General features: G+C 41.3%; 1 protein-coding gene across 1 annotated transcript in view; it reads right to left on the reverse strand.

Annotated features, from left to right (window-relative positions):
* Window positions 1–9,097: 9,097 nt before the first annotated feature.
* The window catches only part of LOC118843556 (proton-coupled amino acid transporter 1-like), a 39,848-nt gene continuing 25,767 nt past the window's right edge, over window positions 9,098–23,178 (reverse strand). Inside the window, exons 7-9 of the mRNA XM_036751241.1 lie at window positions 16,248–16,414; window positions 12,119–12,288; window positions 9,098–9,369 (exon numbers count right to left, since the gene is read on the reverse strand). Coding sequence (XP_036607136.1) covers window positions 9,098–9,369; window positions 12,119–12,288; window positions 16,248–16,414 — 609 coding nt within the window. The remainder of the gene's footprint in view (window positions 9,370–12,118; window positions 12,289–16,247; window positions 16,415–23,178) is intronic.

Raw genomic sequence — 23,178 nt, forward strand, 5'->3', positions numbered from 1 at the left:
GATCTGGAGGCCATATTGTCTGTTGCTTTTCCTGTTAATTTATCTGTTTATGTTTAAGGTCTTTGAGATTTCTTCCTGAAATCTTTGGTCCTCTCAATCCCCACTCCCCTTATTTTCTTTGTCATTTACTTCCTGACTACCTCGCCTCTAATTTCCTTGGAGACTGGATCTCAAAGCCTCTCAGCCTCTTCACACACTGGGCATTCATGGTTCATGTGCCTAGGTCTCTGCCCCAACTGACTTGGGTGGTCAGAAATGGACCCTGCTAGATACTATGCTCTTTCCCTCAGCCTTGGTGGAATGCTTACAGCTCCCCACATGAAGGGTGTCCTATCTTGGTAACCTGTCTCTGTTCCTTAGATCTCAGGCCCAACACCAGTAGTTCAGAGTTTTGCAGCTCAGGTACTTAGGCTTTTGTTCCCTAAGTACTGTGTCCAAGCAAATTTCTGCTGCATGAAGCCAGGCCAGGGTCTCTATGGCATTGGGAAAAGGGAGGGGGAACTGGGTTCTCAGGGTGATGGGGTGCTTGTGTTTGGACCCTAATTCTAACAGCCTCTGCTTGGGTGCCTGTACTCCAGTTCTAAAATCACATCTCTCCCTAGCTTCAAAGCATTGGCCCTAGCAGTCTCTCTAGCTAAAGGGCAGCATGCCCCAACTAACTTATCTCTTCTAACTCAGTAAGCAGCTATGCCCAATTATAAATTGATTCCGGATGCTGATAATTGACTATACACTGAGTCTAACATATATCCTAGACATAGTCAAATGTATACTCCCATTCATTAATCTTGACTAACAAGACATGTGATGCAATCCAGCTGGATATTCCCTATCAGCCATGAACTTTTGGTGACTTAGTGATGTTTCACAGTCAAAACCACACCTCTACCTAACACCCCCCTCCCTGGGCTGTTTCCCAGTGAACTCTGGGTAAGATACCTGCACAGTAGATACAAAAAGTGCATGTTCCTTTAAGAACTGACCACCCCTTAACCACTCCCTAATCCCACCCCAAAACACCTAATTGACAGGTTTCACCCCCAAATCTTGTACTTAAACTTTCCCTGTATCCCTGTAAGATTGCAGTTTCCCTAAGAACTCTTGCCCACTGTAAAACGTAATAAATCTTTGCCTCCTTGATTTAAAGAATGCTTGGGTCTGCGAATTCGTTCCAGGTGGCCTGGGAACTTTGGCTTGGGATTCCTACATCCCTGGGTTTCTTTTCTCCCTCAAAAAGGGAAGTTAAGTGCCTTCTTCAAGGTTATACAAGGAGTAATTGTCAGGTGGGATTTGAACCTAAGACCTCTGACTTCAAGGCCAAAGCTTCTGTGCTGTACAGCATCATCTGGGCTGATTATTTATATATTCCTATTTCAGCTAAAATTTGAGCTAGGTAACCTCAGTTATCCCAGTTCTGATTTAATGATTTTATGAATGGGCCTGGTTATGGAAGACTTTGAATTAAATTTGAATACCATACTTATATTGCATTCCCTGCAGCTCAGTCCTGGCTCACAAACTAACCAACCAACTAGTTCTTGAGTATTGATTCACTCTGGGGATACAGGAGGCAGCAAGGTCTGGATCTTCTTGGATTCCCAGTCTGGTAGGAGAAAAGAGCCAGCACCGGGCTTTGCCATCCAAAATTGCCAGTTGTGTGGCGCCTGCTCATCTGCTTCTCCTTTGTCTTAGGTTCCTTTGCAGTAGAAAGTAGTCCAGTCTCCTTTTATCACTGTTTCTCCATCATGGTTTAGTATATCTATCACTGCTTGTTGCCCTGGTAACTCCGCTTTCCCCTAAGCCGATCTCAGATTTGGCTCATTGTCGCCATCTTCTGGATTCCCATTGCTACTGCCTTTCCTTTCTGAACATGCATCCTTCAACACTCAACTTAGACTACTTGTTTTAGAATGGCATCCAACTCCTTCATTTTATAAGTGGGCAAAATGAAGACCAGAGGAGGAAGGGAAAGGACTTCTCAAAGTCATACTATGATTCAATGGCAAATAAGATTTCACTCCCACTTTCTACTATAATAGTATCTGCCTTACTTGATCTGCAGGCCTGCAGGATGAAACCAACTAACCAAGCAGTTGGTGACTACACCACATTCCAAAGTCTTTGAAAAGACAACAATTAACCTAGTGTCTCCAATGAATAATTAGGTTCAGAAGTGAGAATCTGATTCTACTAAGGGACAATAAGATTCCCAATTGTGAATTTTGTTTTTAAAAATGGGGTAGATGGAGATCTGTGACTATCATTTTGGGAAGATCTTGGTGTGAAAACTCCCCTCAGTGCAGATCAACAATTTCTTTTTGAAAAATTATTTATTTAATAATTTTAGTTTTCAGCATTGATTTTGAATTGCAAATTTTCTCCCCATTTCTACCCTCCCCCCCACTCCAAGATGGCATATATTCTGATTGCCCCATTCCCCATTCAGCCCTCCCTTCTGTCACCCCACTCCTCCCCATCCCCTTTTCCCTTACTTTCTTGTAGGGCAAGATGGATTTCTAGGCCCCATTGCCTGTATATCTTATTTCCCAGTTCCATGCAAAAACAACTTTTTTTTTGAACATCTGCTTTTAAAACTTTGAGTTCCAAATTCTCTCCCCTCTTTCCTTCCCACCCACCCTCCCTAAGAAGGCAAGCAATTCAACATAGGTCACACGTGTATCATTATGTAAAACCCCTTCACAATACTCGTGTTGTGAAAGACTAACTATATTTTGCTCCCTCCTATCCAGTCCCCCTTTATTCAATTTTCTCCCTTGACCCTGTCCCTTTTCGAAAGTATTTGCTTTTGATTACCTCCTCCCCCTATTTGCCCTCCCTTCTATTGCCCCCCTTTTTTGGTCCCCTTCCTCCTTCTTTCCTGTGGGGTAAGATACTCAATTGAGTGTGTATGTTATTCCCTCCTCAAGTCAAATTCAATGAGAGCAAGATTCACTCATTCCCCTTCACCTGCCCCCTCTTCCCTTCCAAAAGAACTGCTTTTTCTTGACACTGAGATAATTTACCCCATTCTATCTCTCCCTTTCTCAATGTATTCCTCTCTCATCCTTTAATTTGATTTTATTTTTTTAGATATCATCCCTTCATATTCAACTTACCCTGTGCCATCTATCTATCTATCTATCTATCTATCTATCTATCTATCTATCTATCTATCTATCTATCTGTATATTCTCTTCAGCTACCCTAATACTGAGGTGTCATGAATTACACACATCATCTTTCCATGTAGGAATTTAAACAAAACAGTTCAACTTTAGTAAGTCCCTTATGATTTCTCTTTCTTGGTTACCTTTTCATGCTTCTCTTGATTCTTGGGTTTGAAAGTCAAATTTTCTATTCAGTTCTGGTCTTTTCACTAAGAAAGCTTGAAAGTCCTCTATTTTATTGAAAGTACGTATTTTGCCTCGGAGTATTATACTCAGTTTTGCTGGGTAGGTGATTCTTGGTTTTAATCCTAGCTCCATTAACCTTCAGAATATAATATTCCAAGCCCTTCAGTCCCTTAATGTAGAAGCTGCTAAATCTTGGGTTATTCTGATTGTGCTTCCATAATACTCAAATTGTTTATTTCTGGCTGCTTGCAGTATATTCTCCTTGATCTGGGAGCTCTGGAATTTGGTGACAATATTCCTAGGAGTTTTCTTTTTGGGATCTTTTTCAGGAGGTGATCTATGGATTCTTTCAATTTCTATTTTACCCCCTGTTTCTAGAATATCAGGGCAGTTTTCCTTGATAATTTCTTGAAAGATGATATCTAGGCTCTTTTTTTGATCATGGCTTTCAGGTAGTCCAATAATTTTTAAATTATCTCTCCTGGATCTATTTTCCAGGTCAGTGGTTTTTCCAATGAGATATTTAACATTGTCTTCCATTTTTTCATTCCTTTGGTTCTGTTTTATAATATCTTAATTTCTCATAAAGTCACTAGCTTCCACTTGCCCCAATCTAATTTTTAAGGTAGCATTTTCTTCAGTGGTCTTTTGGACCTTTTCTATTTGGCTAATTCTGCCTTTCAAAGCATTCTTCTCCTCATAGGCTTTTTGGAGGTCTTTTGCCATTTGAGTTAGTTTATTTTTTAAGGTGTTTTTTCTTCAGTATTTTTTGGGGGGTCTCCTTTAGCAAGTCATTGACTTGTTTTTCATGGTTTTCTCACATCACTCTCATTTCTCTTCCCAATTTTTCCTCTACTTTTCTAACTTGCTTTTCCAACTCCTTTTTGAGCTCTTCCAATGGCCTGAGACCAGTTCATGTTTTCCTTTGAGGCTTTTGATGTAGGCTTTTCGACTTTGTTGACTTCTTCTGGCTGTATGCTTTGGTCTTCTTTGTCACCAAAAAAAGATTCCAAAGTCTGCGTCTGAATCTGGGACTGTTTTTGCTGCCTGTTCATGTTCCCAGCCAACTACTTGACCCTTGAGCTTTTCGTTGGCGTATGACTGCTTGTAGAGTAGAGAGTACTTTGTCCCAAGCTTGAGGGGCTGCGCTGCTATTTTCAGAGCTACTTCTACACAGCAAGCTCTGCCACACCAGTGCTCCTTCTCCCCCAAGAACCACCAACCAGGATTGCGGCCCAGATCCAGGCAGGGCAAAGCAGGCTTTGCACTCCTGTTCTAATTCGCAGTTTAATTCCTCCCACCAGGTGGGCCTGGGGCCAGAGGCAACTGAAGCTGTAGCTCTGTAAGCAGCCTTGCTGCCCCCGGGGCGGTGGCCAAACCATGAACTCTTTTCATGCTCTCTCCTATAGCTTTTCCCACTAACCTTCTCTGTTGTCTTTGGTGTTTGTGGGTTGATTTTTCTGGTAACTGCCACAGCTCACTGATTCAGGGCACTAGGGCCTGTTCCACCTGGCTCTTGGTCTGGTTGTTCTTTGCATGGGCCACACTGGGCTCTCCTCCGCTCCGCTCCCAGTTCCATGTGGTAGACCCTTCCTAGCAACCATCCAGGCTGTCCTGGGCTGGAGCCCTACTTTGCTTTGTTATTTCATGGGTTCTGCAGCTCTAGAATTGGTTCAGAGCCATTTTTAATAGGTATTTCATAGGTGTTTGGAGGGACCTGGGAGGGAGCTTAAGCAAGTCCTTGCTTTCCAGCTGCCATATTGGCTCCGCCCCCCCAGATCAACAATTTCTGTCTAATCATTTTATTGTTGTTTGGAAGCACTGAGAGGTTGTGATTTGTCAATTGTCTCCCAGTTAGTACAAGTCAGGCAGGACTTGAACCCATGTATCTCTGGCTTCATGGTCAGCTCTATGCATTATACCAAATTTCTCTTTCCCAAGATTTAATGTTGACCACATCCCCTCAAGTTAATTTTTTTTTGGGGGGGAGGCAGTCAGGGTTAAGTGATGTACCCAGGGTCACACAGCTAATACGTATCTGAGCCTGGATTTGAACTCAGGTCCTCCTGACTCCAGGTCTGGTGCGCCACTCACTGTGCCACCTAGCTGCCCCAAGCAGAGAGTGACCAGACGTTAGGGATGCTATTGAGGGAGTTTCTGCATATGGAGGAGAGTTGGTACAGGTGACATCTAGGGTTCCTTTAGACTCTGGAATTCTAGGATTCTGGGACTATTTTTTTTTGAGGGGGGATGGCAGGGCAACTGGGATTGACTTGCCCAAGGTCACATAGCTAGTAAGCGTGTCAAGTGTCTGAGGTCACATTTGAACTCAGGTCCTCCTGACTCCAGGGCCAGTGTTCTACTCGCTGTGCCACCTAGCTGCCCCCAGTTACATGTAAAAACAATTTTTAACATTCGCTTTTAAAACTTTTGAGTTCCAAATTCTCTTCCTTTCTCCCTTCTCATCCCCCCCCCCCATTAAGAAGGCAAGCAATTAGATATAGGTTATACACGTGTAGTCATGTAGAACATATCCATAACAGTCATGGTGTGAAGAGAAATAGTTTCTTATCCCATTTCCCAGATCACAAGATATTTTTGCACTATGCTAATAAGCCTATAAATTCAGAGCTCAATGAACAAGGTCCCAAGGCCCCTGAGGAAGATGCAGGGGAATGGAGAGATGTGTTAGTCTGGATCTGTTTTATTGCGAGGATAGAAGGTGCATGCTTAAAGTCAGAAGGCTGTAGCACCATTTCTCCTGTTTAGCTTTTTTGGGGTGGGGTGTTGGGGAGGGGAATGGATGAAGCAGAGGGATGGAGATGTGTGTGGCTCTTTAGGCCCCTTTGGCAGTCTGGTGAAGCTTATGAATTCCTTTTCAGAATAATGTTTTAAAATGCATAATATAAAAAATATATATAATTACAAGGGAAACTAATTATGTTGAAATAGAATTCAGGGTCAATGTAGCCCGTGTTTAAGAACCCCTGATTTATCTCCTCACCTTTGCCTCTTAATATCCTTGGATTCCTTCAAGATTCAGCTTGATCCTATATTTTATGGAAGCCTTTTCCTGGTCCCCCTAGCTGCTGATGCCTTCCCCCCTCAGATTACCTTTCATCTATGCTTTACATATCGCATATATACCTGGATATTTATATGTCTCCTGCCTTAGAATGTACATTCCTTGAGAGCCGGGACTATTTTGCCTTTCTTTGTATCATGTTACATAGCACAGTGTGCTATGTGCATAGTACATAGTAGATGCTTTCTTTTTTTTTTTAATCTTTAAAAAAATTTTTTTCCAATCAGCAAAAATCTGCCTTCCATTCCTCTCTGCATATCCCTTCCCTTACCCTAAGTGAGAAGGAAAGAAAAACATGGTACAAACATGTATAATCAAGCAAAACAAATTAATACATTGGTCATGTCCGAAAAATGTTTCTGTTGAGTCTTTCGGCTCTCTCAAGAGGTAGATAGCATGTTTCATCATTAGTCTGGAATCACCATTGATCAGAGCTCCCAAATCCTTCAAAGCTGTTTATCTTTACCATTTTGTTATCACTGTATAAATTCTAGCTTCATTCACATCAGTCTGCATCATATATTCATAAAAATCTTCCCAGCTGTCTCCAAAACCACCCCCTTCATGTCTTCTAGCACACTAATATTTTGTCACATGTATATACCATAACTTGTTTAATCATTTTCCAATTTATGGGCACCCTCTCTGATTCCCATTCTTTGCCACCTCAAAAAGCTATAAATATAAATAAAAGAGTTTGTTTTGTTTGGGCCTAATCCTTCCCTTATTCCAACCTCCCTCTAATTCCCTCTTCTTCCTTCCCCCCCTTCCATCCTATTTCTTTGTTGAGTGAGATATAGTTCTCCATTCATCTCCATGTGGGCATATGTATGTTCTCTCTTTTGATTAGTTCAAGAGAGAATGAGGTTGAAGTGTCAGGTGTTCCCCACCTTTGTTTGCGTAGGTGTCTGCTTGTACATTGTAAGATAATTCCCTGATCTTCCTTTCTCCTCCATCCCCCTCTTTACCTCAATGTATTCCTCTTCCCTTCTCTAAATTTCTCATCCATGACCCCATGATCCTTTTCATTTTCTTCTTCTTTCTCCTATTTTTATTGCTCTGCCAGAAGAAACTATACCTACCTCTCTGTTGGTTTTACCCTAGGCCTGAAGTCTAAAGTTTTCTTTCTAACTCATTTATGTCTTGGACACCTTATGCAAGTGGCTTCTATTCCTCTCAGGTGAGGATGAGAATATTGGAGGTTGCAGGAAGTGTGGTAGGGAAGACAAACAGACTCTTAAGGCCATAGCAATATTAATAGCATTTATATAGTGCTTACTATGTGCCAGGGACTGTGTTAAGTGCTTTACAAATTTTACTTCATTTGAGCTTCACAACAATCCTGCAAGGTAGGTGCTGGTATTTTCCCTGCTTTACAGTTGAGGAAACTGAGGCAGACAGCAGTTAAGTCACTTGCCCAAAGTCATATAGTTAGTAAGAGTCTGAGGACAGGGGCAGCTAGGTGGTGCAGTGAGTAGAGCACCAGCCCTCGAGTCAGGAGGATCTGAGTTCAAATCCAACCTCAGACACTTGACACATTTACTAGCTGTGTGATCTAGGGCAAGTCACTCAACCCCAATTGCCCTGCCTTCCCCTCTGCTCTCCCCTGCCCCCCCCCCCAAAAAAGAGTCTGAGGACAGATTTGAACTCAGGTCTTCCTGACTCCAAGTTCAATGCTTTATCCATTGAGCTGCCTGGATTCCCCAATAGCTTGAATCACTGAAGATTGACATTACTTCAACATATCCTTTCTCAGAGGCCTGAGTGATTTTATCACTTTGTATTCTCTCCACCCATGAAGATTCTGACTCTCCCACACCTCAGTAGACCTCAGTCTTTCATGACTATAACCGTGGAAGCTCATCTCCCCAGTAGCCATCCTTGTGATGATGATCTTTTATGAAGCACAGCTGGGTTGAACCTCAGATAACAAACAGGCATGCACTTAAAGTCTTATTGGCAGGGCTCCCTAGAGCCTGGGCTCTTGCTGACAGCTCTTTTGAGTGCCAGGGTCCCCTGATGTCTGCCATATACATGCTCAAGAAAAAAGGGAAGGACTCAGAAGTAGTTTTTTAATGATGCAGGTGTCACTGCCCACACAAGAATTATAGTTGAGCAGTCCTTTGGCATAGTTTGCTCCTAAGACCTCAGGCAGCTTTCAGCACCGTACAAGACTTTCCAAGTGGCATACAAATGGGACAGTCATCCAGAAAAGACACCTCTTCTTCTCTGACTGACATTTGCTCTGACACAAAGACTTGCCTAGCTCTTTTTCTCCTTTCTCTGAAGACAACTGACTCTGTAACTGCAACGGAATGACTAGTTAAGGAATCCCCGTCCAGAATGTCGTCTAGAGCATGGCTATGAGTATCTGCTTTAATATACTAACTGTAGGTATCCTCAGAATTGGAGAAAGTAGATGCTCCCTTTAATTCTATGGGCATCAATTGTTATAGACTTCATGCTCCCATAGCTCTATTGCTTTGTCTCTTAGAATATTATGGTAACATCTAGAGTCTAGGTTTTAAGCTTGACGTAGAAGAGAAAAAATCACTGACATGCAGCAGGAATTCAGGAGTGAAGTGTGTATAATAACAATTTAAAATCCCAGTACAGGAATGTGGGGTGAGAGGAAAGATGTTGAAGTAAAAGTAGATAATTACACGAAGGCCCTGGTGAAATTTTGTGAGGAAAGGAAAAAGTTCTGGTAGATTATTTCATAGAAGGCTTGGTAGGTTCCCATTATACACCCAAGAATGCCCAGGGTACTGATAAAGATATCCTTAATAATGGTGAAGTAGCTTAAACCATCCAAGTAATAGGTACAGATCTCCAGGAGTGGTGGGATGATCAGAGCCAGAGCACTACAGCTTGCGGAACCCAGCAGCGCAACGACCAGCTCCATTTGGGGGATCATCATGGCAAATATATCTGTTAGAGGAAAATTGCAGAGGTTCAGGATTGTGCTAGTACCAAAGAAAACTGCTACCTAAAGCCTACATAGAGTCATCGTCAAAGAGCTGGGATTGAAAAGGAAGATAAGAATTGGCTGCTGTGGTCTTTCTCACACCTGCTTCTTGCCATTGAAATCCACCAAGACATTCAGACTCATTCAACAGAAAGAAAATCTTGCCCTTTTCCAGGAAGAGAGGCTGTTCCTCAAATGATGACCACATGACCAGAAGAGAACCCTTAGAGGGAAGACTCCTTTAACAATGGAACAGAGATAAATGTACAACCATATGGTTGTAAATGGTTCACTACAGAGCTATACCTAGAGCAGAACAATCAGTGCTTTGGTCCAGGGCATCAGTTTAGAGGCCACAAAAATTAAACGCATGCACTTACTTGCTCATCAGAAACAGCTGAGCTTTAAGAGAAACAACCAGTTAGCAAGAAGAATTGGCCGATTGATAGCGCTAAAAATAACTATTCTGTGAGCCACCAACATAACTGATTGCCCTCTTACTTACTCAGTTGAATTTGTTATATTTACTTGTATTATTTTTAACATCCTGGAATAAAAGGTTGATTTGATTGTACATTTTGTGCTACTTGCCTAGGGACCAAAATTAATTTGCTCCAAGCTCCATCTGAAAGTGGTAGTACCGTTACCCTCTTCAATCATCAGAATCTATGTGTGCTGTCCACTTACCGTATTAAAATGAGGGGGTTAGACCAGATAGTCCTATTTAGGTTCCTTCTTGTTCGATTCTTTCAGTCTGTTTTAACAAGTTCTACCAGCTCTGATGTTTCATGCTTTATGTTCTAAGATCCACTTCTGTCTCTAACAGCCTTTGAACTATGAGCCTTTCTCAAGTTAGATTAGTCTTTTCCTTAGTGGGAAGAGACCACATTTCTGCCCCTTGCATTTCTTTCATGTTTAATACCTATCAGTCTTTCTTCTAAGGACTACTGCTGAGCCTGGAGTGGGTTCATAACTCTGTCTGATTTTTCTGAGGAAAAAGGGGATCCTATACATCCATTGCACTAATTGTTCTTTACTGATTAAGAACTAAATAAATTAGTCTAAGGCCACCCTTTCTACTTGCCCAACTTCAAGGTGAGAGCCAAATGAAAAGGGAAATAGAGAAAAGACAGGTGCTTCTTGGTCCCTGCAACCAAGGATCACTATAAGCCATTGTGCGGACTTTCAGTTTAATTTGCAAAAAGGTCACCACCTCTGCTTTCACTCTCTTCCCATCTACTGGTTCCCTTCCCCAGTACCTATAAACATGCTCATGTCTTCCTAGCCTTAAAAATAAAAAGTTCATTCAACTCTACCCACCTGTCAAATTATCATACTATGTCTCTCTTCCCTTTCACTGCCAAGTTCCTGGAGAGCATCATCCATACTCACTGACTCCATTTCCTTACTACCTACTCACTCTTCAGCTTCTCATAATCAACTTTCTAATGTGATCACTCAGCCAAAAATACTTTCTTAAAGGTTTTCTTGATTGCTGAATTGGACAGCCTTTTCTCAGCCCTGATCCTCTGCCAGTGTTGATACTAGTGATCGACCTCTCCTGAATACCCTCTTCTTTGTCTCTCATGACAAGGCTTTCTATTTTACTGTACACGTCTGTTTGTCAGTCTCCTACCCTGGATCTTTGCTGGACCTGCCATCATTTAAGGATGACTGCCTGGGCAGCTAGGTAGGTGGCCGAGTGGATAGTGCTGGCATGTGGAGTCAGGAAGACTTCTTCCTGACTTAAATCTGGCCTCAGAAACTACCTAGGTGACCCTGGGCAAGCCATTTAACCCTATTTGCCTCAGTTTCCTCATCTATAAAATGAGCTGTATCTTTGCCAAGAAAACCCCAAACAAAGTCACAAAGTTAGATATGACTGAAAAGACAACTGAAGTATCTGTGGCCAAACTTGAACTCAGATCTTCTTGCCTCTAAGTTCAGCACTCTATCTACTGCAACACCAAGCTGCCTAAGTGAGAAAACTTATGTGGGACTTAAAATATCTTAAAGATTGTTGAGGGAAAAAGGAAAATCCCAAATGAAGTGTCAGACAAGTCAGAAATGACTGAACAACAAGAAGTGTGATTGCCTTCTGAGGCTCTGTCCTGAATCTGTTTCTTTTTTCTCCTCTTGTACTCTTTTATATTTATCCAGAGATAATTATCAAATCCTTATGTGCATTCCTACTTTACCTCCTGAATTTCAGTCCTGCTAAATTGACTACTAGGTTTCTTTAATTGGACCTCCTGTGGGCATCTGAAATTCAACAGGTCCAAAATGGAAATCCTGTTTCTACCTCAAATCTATTTTTTCTCCCCAAGCTCTTTCTGTGGAGCTGTCACCTGTGGTTCTTCCTTTTCCCTCATCCCCCAAATCTATCTAACTGCTAAATTGTGTTGGTTCTACCTCCTGTTCTCTCATTCTTCACCACACTACAGTTTAGGTCCTTGTCCCCCCACCCCCACCCCTCCCTGCCACTTCCATAGACTACTGCAATAGCTTCCTAAATGGTCATGGTACCACTTTCCTCTTCAATCTAGTCTTTACAGAGCAATCAAAACTATAGAATGATGGAGCTGAAGGGGACCTTGGCTGGGATAGACTTTGTAGTGGTATAGCCCTCTCATTTTACAGACAGAGAAACTAATACTGAGCTGATGTGAAGTAAGTACCTCAATAAAAAAATGCATCCTGCTTTCTACTCACATGTCATACAGACCATGATTGCACGGACAGACAAGTCAACCAACAGTTCCCATTGTTCTGGTACCCAGGAGATGACAAGAGGGATGATGATCTCTGCAGGAATATAGAACTGCAGGGCGTAGGTGAAAAAAATCCCGACGGAGTAGAGCATCTTGACAGACTGATATAACCTGAAGACAGAACGCAGATGGTCAGCTTGTTTCAGAAAATCCTCCCAAGATCCTAGCATGACTCTGGTCCTAAGGCTCATATGGCAAGAACAGATTGAACCCAATATCGTGTGGTATCAGTGGGTATCATTTATGATCTTGGGAAAATAGAAAGGGGTTTCTATTCTATTCTACTCCCAATCTAAGTGGATTAGGAGTCAGGAGACCTGGCTTCTAGTCATAAGGCTGAATCAATAGTAGTCTAATGTCCCAAGCAAGGGATAGGCTATTCCCATTGACCAAACCCTGGTCACATCACAGATGGAGTACCGTATCCAGTTCTGGGAATCACATATTAGGAAGGACGTCAATGGTGTAGAGTGTATTCAGAAGAGGCTAACCATAAAGGGAAGGTGACTGAAAACGAATATGTCATAAAAGGAGCAAATGTAGGGATAAAAATGTGGGATAAGAAGAAAATACTTAGGGAACCATGATCACACATATTTAAAAGCTTGCCCCACATAATAAGGCTTAGACTTTTTCTGCTTAGTGGTTTCAGGATGGGGCAAGGTTAGGAAGGAGGGGAGTATTTACAAGGAGTTAGATCATCCCCTTTCTCTCTGTGCCTCACTTCTAGTTCTGGGTTCTCCCTGTGCCACCATCACTCAACAACTGCTTTCTGGGAAGTTAACAAAATATTCATCTCTCAATCTAGATCATGGAGGCTATTTTTTCTTCCAAATCTCAGGTCACATTCCCTCTTTTCTCTAGGAGTTCAGTACCTGGATTACTGTCCTTTTTTCCTCCCCAACTCCTGACATTATTATTGGAGGACTTCAACATATGTGTCAGCGGTCCTTCAAACAGCTTAACTTCTTGATTCCTCAGTTTCCCACTCTATGGCTTATTTTTTACTCTACAGTATCCTCCACCAACGGTGATCACACCCTAGATCTTGCAACAAGTGTTTCAAATTCATGATTAAAAAACCTCCAACAACTTCTGACATTCTTCTCTCTGGGCATAAGCTCCTCTCATTCCATATCTTATGCCTCACCCCCTCTCAAACCTATTCCTTTTAGTTTTTTGGGGGGGCAGGGCAATTGGGATTAAGTGACTTGCCCGAGGTCACACAGCTAGTAAGTGTGTCACATGTCTGAAGCCGGATTTGAACTAAGGTCCTCCTGACTCCAGGGCCGGTGCTCTACTCCCTGCACCACCTAGCTGCCCCTCAAACCCATTCCTTATCCTCATTTTGACTTCCAATCCCTTCACACCTCTGTACTTTCTCAGTTCATGACTCTGCTCTGACTTCACTTTCTTTACCAATCTAAACCCTACAATTAGTCATTTCAATTAAACATTGTCCTTTCCTTCTCTTACCTCTTTGTCCTCTCACTACTCATTCTTAGATTATTCCTACCAGTCTCCTCCATTCCTACTCAAATGCTTTTGAATAGAAGTAGAGGAAGTCACACAATTTAGCTCAGCCAGTTTCACTACAAATTTACATTATTAGATCTCAAGTAGGACCTCAGTGCTGCAAAGCAATCCTTCTTCTCCCTAATTGATCATCTATCCCACTCCCCACAGGCACCGCTCCAAACCTTTTTTTGCTTCCTCAAAACACCTCATGGTTTGGCAAGAACAAATTTAATTAAATGTGATGTGGCATCAGTGGGATTATTAGTATCATTTATGATGCAATGCCAACCACTTTCCTTACTCCTACCCCATCGCCTCTCAACTGAGGGACTCGCCTCATACTTTGTTGAGAAAATAAAGGCCATTCACAGTAAGTTCCCTCTTCTCTTCATCTTAAAAGCTCTTGATATCCTCCTCCTCACCCTACTGTCTCTTCCTTTACTTCAGTCTCTCATAACAAGATGGTCCTTTGTCTTGCCAAGGTAAACCTCTCTATATGTCCTTCATCTTAGCCTTTTCTCTCTTCTCCAATAGACTGGCCTCTCAATTATTCACCCTCTCTCCAATCTTCACTCTATCCCTATTTACCAATTTTCCCCTCTTTTGTCAATGAACATGTTTAAGTCTCCAATATCCTCAAAAAAAAAAAACCTTTACTAGACCCTGCCATCCCCTGAACTATCATTCTATACCTTTCCTCCATTTCTAACCAAACTTCTAGAAAAGTCTTTCTACACTGGTTGCCTATGCTCACTTTTCAGTCTTTTGCAATCTGGCTTCCAACCTCATCACTCAACTGAAATTGCTTTCTTCAAAGTCACCAGTGATCTCTTGGTTGCCAAATCTGATCATCTTTACCCCAGTTGTCACTTTTTTTAACCTCTCTACAACATATGACATTGATGACCACACTATCCTCCTTGGGTTTTTATACTACTACTCTGTCTGCTCCTTCTCAGTCTCCTTTGCTGGCTCCTCATCTAAATGTCTCTTATCTTTGGGTGTACCCCAAAGTTCTGTCCTAGGTCCTCTTCTTTTTAAATTCATTTGGTAACCTCATCAAATCTCATGGGTTTCATTGTCCTGTATATTCAGATTATCCCTAGATCTATATATCCAACTCCAGTCTGTCTCCTTATCATGATTTTGACATTTGAAATCGTATGTCCCATACACATATCAAACTGAACATATTTAAAATAATCCTTTTCTTGAAATTCACCCACACTAAACTTCTCTAATTCTATTGAGGGTACTGCCATCTTTCCAAGCTCTCAGATTGAGCTTGGTGTTATCTTTGAATCTTCACTCTCCCTAGCCCGTACATGTTCATTCAGTTTTCAAATCTCACCATTTCTACAACATCTTATCCAATTGCATTGGTAACTAAGGTAAGGCCAATGAAGGGAGGTCTGATTTTATCTTTGCTCCCAAGTAGGTCCAAAACCCCTAGCTACTAGGTGCTAAGCCGAGGTGGGCATGAAGCCTCTAGGGTCCTAAGGGGAGTTGCTAAGACCAGAGCCAATAGTAAGAGCTTAAGTTCTAGTCACTCAGACGACATTTGATGACGGCTAAAGAGTATATAAAAAGAGAACACAGAGCTATTTGCTTAGGGCTCTCACTCTTGGCAATGTGCTGATGGGGAGACTTTGGGCAGCAGTAGTTAAGAGCCCTCCAGCTTGTAAACCCGGATGTTTGGACTTTGTTAAACTCTGGTAACTAAGCATTGAGATTTGAATCAGACAAGGTCTGTCTGTTGATGTCTGTAATTTGTTTGTATTTGCTCTGAAGTTCAGGGTGCTGGCTTTTTCCCCTGAACTAAGTGAATGATATTTATATGCTGGATTAAAGTAAGATTGTCAACCCCATAATGTTGCTTTCCTTAGGAAAGCAGATCAAAAGAACCTGGGCTTGCAGCATTCTTGTTGTCGGACTAGTGTTGGTTTTTCACCCCCACAGCAGCTGCTAGCCGAATTGTTGCAACACCATTCTCTTTTCACTACTCACACAGCTCTACCTTAGTTCAAATGCTTACCAACTCTCACCTGGACTATTACAACGGGCTTTTTTTTTTTAACAATTGGTCTCCTTTTCTTGTCTCTACTGCAATCCATCCTCCACAAGCCACCAAGTGCATACCTGTCAAGATCTAGATTGGGATCCCAATTCTGTTGTGCAATTTTTAGATAACCTTCCCAACTTTGTGCCATCTAAAATTTGACAAGCATTCCATCTCTGTATCTAAATATTTATAAAAACGTTGACTAGAAATGAGCCTTGTGCACTCTCCTTTTAGGCTGACATCAGTCTATTCATAAAATCATAAATTTTGAGCCAGAAGGAAATGTAGAGGTCATCTGGTCCAACTCTCATTTTACAAATGAGGAAACTGAGGCCCAGATAGGTTAAGTGACCTGTCCAGGGTCCTGGGTTAATCTCTGGTTGATTAATGGATTACTCTCTTCTTCAGTGAGAAAAGGCCAACTGCAGCCCAGAATACATTACTTGGCTCCATCCTCATAGTCTCCCTCCCTTCCTATCCTAGGACATACCAGCAGTTGGGCAGGTTGAGGGTTATGCTGGCCTGAGTGTCTTCTCCAAATCTCATGTAGCCCAGGGTCCCCAGGCTGACATAAAGAATAATGATGATGGGCATCACCATGTACAGGATCACAGCATAATGATTAGGATACTTCATTTGGTTTTCAAGAGGGAGAATCTGCAGAAGAGTAAACAGAAAAAGGTAAAAGAAATATAAGGTCGCTTGAATCATAAAATCGCAGAGTTTCAGAGCTGGGAAAGACCTTGGAAGAAAGAATGCACATGTATAACCCTCATGATGGCGGGGGCCCAGGTACAATAGGGACATAGAGTCATATATAGTTTCCATCCAGGAAACCTGGGACCATATATATATGCACACACACACACATATACACATACATACATACATATGGATGTAGTAGGTACATACATACACATACATACATACATACATATATATATATATATATATATATATATATTTGTGTGTGTGTGTGTGTGTGTATGGTATCTCAGACCCAATGACATGAATTCCTGGTTTGTGAGCATGCAGTTCTGCAGTTCCAATATTAGAGAATAAAGCTTTATTAAAAGGAGAAAAATTAATTCTTGAAAGAAAACCACTTCTAAAGGGATTGGTTAAGGACTGAACCTGTGACTTTACTGGTATAGGGAACTCCCAGGTGAGGAAATTCCCTCTGCCAATGCAGATCAGCATGTTCTCTGAAACTTAAGAGTCTTAGAGAGTTGCCTGAGGTTAACTGACTTGGCTCAAGGTCATATAGCCAGTATATGGGACTTCAGCCCAGGTCTTCTTGGATTCAAGGCCAACTTTAACCACTATTCCATGCAGCTCTTCACAACTACTCCTAAAAGATGCATAGAAATCCCTAGACTGATTAAGGACTTTTGGCGGAGGCTCCTTCCTTTACAAGTCTTGTCTCTTTACAATGTTCCTTGCCTCCTTTCTGTGGCTTGAAGGGGGTAGGGGATTAGTAGGGAGTATATTCTTTTTCTATCTTTCTCTAACTTCCTGTTACTGATTATGACTCTGTAGCCTGGCCACCCAGTCTACTAGTTATTTCAGACTAGACTGGGTTTCTAGAGACTCCAGGTATTTTGATGCCATCTCCCCAGAGTAAAAAAAAGAAAGACATGGCTAGAACACTTAGTTGTCTCAGCCCTTCAAGCTTTTGCTTTCCCATGACCAACCCTACTTATCACCAATCCTAGCTCTTGAGGTGAATGTTCTTCATTTCCCCCACTTACTCAAAAAGAAGAAAATAAAGGAAATATTCTAGCACTTGATGGAGTTTGCACCAATAAGAAAATGTGCATTCCCTGTAGATTATTCCAGATGCTATATATAACATTTATACAGAATGTATTCTCATGAGTAGAGAATATAACAGCATATAGTGCAAGTTTGAATACAATAAACTTTATTTTTTTCTTAGACCTGTAACTGGTAAATTCCATTTATCAATAAAGATTGTCAACTTATACTTTTACTGAGTTATATATAATATAATTCATTTATGATCTTCTCCCATATACACTATGGTGCCTATAGAGATCTATGTACTTTTTGGACTATATATCATCATTCATTACCACCACCATCTCCCCCCCCCCTGCCAAATATGTCATAAGTTAACTTAGCCACTGGCTGGATGGTCTCTAGACACTTCTGTTGTTGAAGTGCTGTCTCTCTTTGGGATAGGACTCTCTTGGCTGGAGTTTTGGATAGCAAACCTCAATATTGCAACACCTTTGGTTATTCCTCAGGTCCTATGCTGAAGCCATGGTTAGGGGGTAGGGCTCTCTCAGGCATTATCTCATTTGGGCTTGGATCCAGTTAATAGTTTTCTTTGAGACTTTTTTGTTGCTGTTTTCATATTATTGTCTTCTTTTGAGTTTATGTCTTTAAGTCTTCCCTGCCACCATAGTAGCTTTGTTTAATCAAATTACATTTTTGGAGATCATTCCAACACAATCAACTGGCACTCATGCCTTCTGTCTATGTAAACTCCTTTTAACTGCCTCATAATGATATAATTGCATGTATCATCTTCCCGTATGGGAATATAAACAGTTTAACTTTATCGAGTCCCTTATGATTGCTCTTTCTTCATGTTTACCTTTGAATGCTCTTGAGCCTTCTATTTGAATGTGAGATTTGCTATTCAGTTCTGGTCTTTTCATCAGGAATGCTTGGAAGTCATTTATCTTATTAAATATCTATTTTTTCCCCTTGAAGGATTATACTCAATTTTGTTGAGTAGGTGATTCTTGGTTGGAATCTTAGCTCCTTTGCCTTCTGAGATATCATTTTTCAAGCACTCTGCTCCTTTAATGTGGAAGTCATTAAATCTTGTATGATCCTGACTGTGGCTCCATGATATCTGAGAAAGAAGGAAGCACTGGGAGAAGGAGGAAGGGGAAGATAGAATGGGGAAAATTTTCCCACATAAAAAGGGTGCACAAGAAAGAACTTTCACAATGGAGGGGGAAATGGAGGGAGTGGTGGTTTCAGGCAATGCTTGAATCTCACTCTTATTGGAATTGGTTCAAAGAAGGAAGAATATACATACACACACTCAGTTGTGAATAGAAATGTAAGTTACCAATAGGAGAGGATGGGGATAAGAGAAAGCAGGGAGGGTATTAAAGAGGAGGGTGGATTAAGGGAAGATTAAAGAAGCAAAATAGACTTTTGAGGAAGGACAGGATGGTGGGGGGCAGGGGGAAGGACAACAGAAAATAATGGGATGAAGGGAAATACAGTTAGTAATCATAACTGTGAGCGGGAATGGGAAGGGGAAGCAAATAGAAGAATGGATTAGAAACCAGAATCCAACAATATGTTGTTTATGAGAGACACACTTGAAACAGAAAGACACACAGAGTAAAAATAAAGGGCTGGGGCAGAATTTTATAAGCTTCAGCTAAGGTAAAAAAAAGGCAGAGGTAGTAATCATGATCTCAGGTAAAGCAAAAGCAGAAATAGATCTAATTAAAAGAGATAATCAGGGAAACTTGTGGTTAAGTCATTTTTCGGTCATGTCTAATGTTTTGCTAAAAGATGTCATAGACAATGAAATGATTTCAAAAATTTTTAGAGCACGTTTCTCTGATGAAAAATTTCATAAAGGTCTTTCCATTTCATTTCTGAAATAGATATTAAATATAGAACTGAGTCAAATTTGTAAAATTAAGATCCATTCCCCAATGGACAAATGGTCAAAAGTATGAACAGGCAGTTTTCAGAAGACATCAAAGCTATCTATAGTCATGAAAAATGCTCTAAATCTCTATTGATTAGAGAAATGCAAATTAAAACAACTCTGAAGTACCACCTCACACCTGTCAGAAATGACAAATGCTGGGAGGGATGAGGGAAAAATAGGTACACTGCTGGATTTTTGGTCCTTTTGAATTGTTTCAACCATTCTGGAAAACAATTTGGAACTATGTCCAAAGGGCTATAAAACTGTGTGTACCCTTTAAACCAGCAATAGCACTACTACTGAGTCTGTAACCCAAAAAGATCGAAGAAAAAGGAAAAGGACCTATATGTACAAAAATAACGGCTCTTTTTATGGTGGCAAAGAATTAGACATTGAGGGCATGCTCATCAATTAGAGAATAACTGAACAAATTGTGATATATGATCGTGATGGAATACTATTGTGCTATAAGAAATAATGGGGGGGGGGTTTAGGTCTCTGGGCACACCCTACATCCCACAAATACCGTGGATATTTTGTCTAGTTGAAGAGCTATTTCTTCCTCAGATGATATTTCCATTTTGGAGGTACCAGATCGCCATCCTGAGATGAAACATCTGAGGATCCACAACAATGTTGATAACTCAGGGAACTTGAAATGCAGGATTATAGAGACTTTTGTGTTTCTTGCCAGTATTTGCCTTCAATTTTTATAAGCTTCAAGATAATCAGGATTTTGAGGAACTGGACTCCTGTTTTTCCTGCTTATTATACTCAACAAGCACTTGGAAAAGGCTTGAATTTTTTCCCCAATAAAAGCAGAAACTCTAAGAATGTGACTTGGGTCTGGACACACCAAGGTAGCTGTATCTACCTATTCACTAGCACCAACAATCTTCCTTGGAAGTTCTGTATGCATCATGATATAGCTCCTTTCACTAAGGTCACAGAGACCTAGCTCTCTCAGAAAACATAAAGGTACATGACTTAAGTTTTGCTTACAGGATGACTCAAATACAATGGCCATCAGACACCCAGTGTCAAACACAGCTGAACTTCTTTCTGTTCAGTCATTTTCAGTTGTGTTTGATTCTTTGTGACCCCATTTGGGGTTTTCTTGGCAAAGATATTGGAGTGGTTTACCGTTTCCTTCTCTAGCTCATTTTACAGATGAGGAAACTGAGGCAAATAGGGTTAAGTGACTTGCCCATGGTCACCTAACTAGTAAGTGTCTGAGGCCAAATTTTAACTCTGGAAGATGAGTCTTCCTGACTTCAGTCCAGGCACTCTATCCACTGCGCCACCTAGCTGCCGTTTCTACCTTTTCAGTCATTTAGGAAAAAGAAAGATCTATTATGAATAATATTGAATATCACTATAACCAATTAAACTCACTTTGCAACTATCTAGAGTTAAAAAGTGAAATCCATCCCATGCAATGTCATAGCATACAGTAAGTATTTAATAAATGCTTGTTGATTTACTCCAAGTCTCTATCAGAATTCTTTGTCCACTCATTTTCCTCATATGGTCAAGTCTGTAGTTTGTTCTTCTGTTTCTATTTCCCACCCCCAAATTTGCATTATTTCATAAAGGTATTTTTGTATTTCCTTATGTAAGTGGTTATTCGGGGCAGTTGTCTGGTCAACTTGAAGATCCCACAGGATGGTGAACCTTCTGTATCTTCCTATGAAGTAAATATTTAGTAAAATTTAGTAAATATTACTAAATCAATCAATAAACATTTATTAAGCACTTACTATATGCCAGGGACTGTGCTAAGCACTAGAGATACAAAAAGGGGCAAAAGACAGACTCTGCCCTCAAGGAGCTTACAATCTAATGGGGCAACAACATGGAAACGAATATATAGGAAGCAAGCTACATACAGGATAAATGTTTGTCCTTCATTTCTGAAGAGGACCACGTCATCAGGAAGGTGATTCCATGACTTGCAAGTGAATAAATAGGAAATAATTCAAAGAGGGAGACCACTGGAATTAAGAAGGTTTAGGGAACACTTCCTATAGAAGATGAGATTTTAGTTGGGACTTAAAGGAAGCCAGGGAAGTAAGCAGTAGGAGTGAAGGAGAGAGAGCATTACAGGCATGGGGTTCAGACAAAGAGAATGCCCAGAGCCTAGAGAGGGCTTGTTCGTGAAACAGCCAGGAGGTCAGCATCACTGAATCAAAGAGGAGGCATTGAAGAGTTAGGTAAAAGAAGACTGGAAAGGTAGGAGGAGGCTAGTTTATGAAGGGCTTTGAATGCCAAACAGAGAATTTTGTATTTGCTCTTGGGAGGTAATAGGAAGCCATTGGTGTCTATTGAGAGGGATGTCATAATCAGACTTGCACTTCAGGAAACTCACTTTAAAGGCTGAATGAAGAATGGATTGGAGAGGGAAGAGAATTGAAGCAGGAAGAGCCACCAGCAGGCTATTGCAGCAATCCAGGTGTGAGATGGTGGGGGCCTGTATGAGAGTGGCAGCAGTGTCCCAGGAGCTTATTTGAGAGATGTTGCAAAGGTTAAATCTGCAAGGGTAAAATCAATAGGTTTTAGCAATACCTTGGATGGGAGAGGAGGAGGAGGCGGGGGAGAGAAAGTAAAGAGTTCAGGATGACTCCTAGGTTTCAAGCCTGAGTGACTGAGAGAATGGTGTTGCTCTACAGTAATAGGGTATCATGGGGTGGGGTGTGGGGAGGTTAGGGGGAAAGATAATGAGTTCTGTTTTGGACATATTGAATTTAAGATGTCTGAAGGGTAGTTGGAGATGCAAGATTGGAGTCAGAAGAAAGATTGAGGCAGGAACGGTAGATTTGAGAATGGTGATTAAATTGACGGGAGCATCACCAAGTGAAATTATATGAAGAAAAGAAGAGTCCTGGGGGTCACCTGTTGTTATAAGGCTTAGTCCAGAGGAGATTCCAGTAAAGGAGACAGAAGGAGTGGTCAGATAGGGAGGAGGAAAACCAGGAGAGAGAAGCCATTGAGAATGTTATTGGGAGATTGGGGTCATCTACTGGAGTCTGTCTCTTAGAGAATGAGCGTCTCCTTAAGTCATTTGGGGATTGGCAGGCTGAAAGTTCTGTATGTCAAAGCCACCCCTTTGTACTGGTTCCGTTAAAGGGAGTCAGTTGCTGAGTTTCCTATGGTCCCTTTTCCCCTTTCAGAGAGACCCCGAGAGAGCTGGAGCACAGGCCTGAGACAAGGCCTTGGGACCGGAGAACATGTGCCCAACCTTTCTTAGGCAGTTAAGTGACAGAGGATAAAGGCTTGGGTTGGAAGCAGGAAGTTCAGATTAAATGAAGTCAGATGCTTACTAGCTATGTAATCCTGAGCGTCACTTAACCTCTGGTTGCCTCGGTTTCCTTGCTGTAAAATGGGAATAATAATGGCTGTGTGACCCTGGGCAAGTCATTTAACCATTTTCCAGCATCAGCTTCCTCAGCTGTAAAATGGGGATAATTACAGGGAGGATAAAATGAAATGATATTTGTAAAGTGTTTAACAGAGTGCCTGGCACATAACTGTTGTTCCATCCATGTCTGACTCTTCGTAACCCCATTCAGGGTTTTATTGGCAAAGATACTGGCAAGTGCTCAATAAATGCTTCTTTTCTTCCCCTCTGGGACCCTTTGTTGGTTACCTTGGGACAAAGACACATTACAATCCCACAGTCTCTTATCTCCTTAGTCCAACAGGTGGCATC

This window comes from Trichosurus vulpecula, chromosome 3 (assembly GCF_011100635.1).
Source record: "Trichosurus vulpecula isolate mTriVul1 chromosome 3, mTriVul1.pri, whole genome shotgun sequence".
NCBI classification, from domain to species: Eukaryota; Metazoa; Chordata; class Mammalia; order Diprotodontia; family Phalangeridae; genus Trichosurus; species Trichosurus vulpecula.